Source organism: Penaeus monodon, chromosome 29, assembly GCF_015228065.2.
Source record: "Penaeus monodon isolate SGIC_2016 chromosome 29, NSTDA_Pmon_1, whole genome shotgun sequence".
NCBI lineage: Eukaryota > Metazoa > Arthropoda > Malacostraca > Decapoda > Penaeidae > Penaeus > Penaeus monodon.
In genome coordinates, this window is record NC_051414.1 from 7,813,730 (window position 1) to 7,814,077 (window position 348).

General features: G+C 44.5%; 1 protein-coding gene across 1 annotated transcript in view; it reads left to right on the forward strand.

Moving 5' to 3' along the window:
* Positions 1-348, forward strand: part of LOC119591715 (carbohydrate sulfotransferase 11-like) — a 2,114-nt gene that overhangs the window by 733 nt on the left and 1,033 nt on the right. Inside the window, exon 2 of the mRNA XM_037940462.1 lies at positions 154-263. Coding sequence (XP_037796390.1) covers positions 154-263 — 110 coding nt within the window. The remainder of the gene's footprint in view (positions 1-153; positions 264-348) is intronic.

Sequence of the window (348 nt, forward strand, 5' to 3'; positions counted from 1 at the left end):
ATTATTAAGCATTTTAACCATAGTCGTTTTACCGAAAGTTGCATTGCAATTGGCTAATTACAAATTCTATACATCATTATAAAAATCTAAAAATTCGAAATACTCAGCTATCACTCATTGCACAACCACGTGACTCCTTCGTCTGTGTTGCAGGTTGCCTCGACGTCGTGGGCGCTGGCTCTTCTGCAACTCGAGGGCTATGGCGAGGAGGACCTGCAGGAGACCGGAGAGCCCCCACAGGTCGCCCTTCGGAGTCGGCTCAGGTTAGTATGGCTGAGAGGAAGCTGAGAGGTGGGGTTCTATTTCTATTCTATTCGGATGTTTTAGTTATTCATGTATTTATTATTG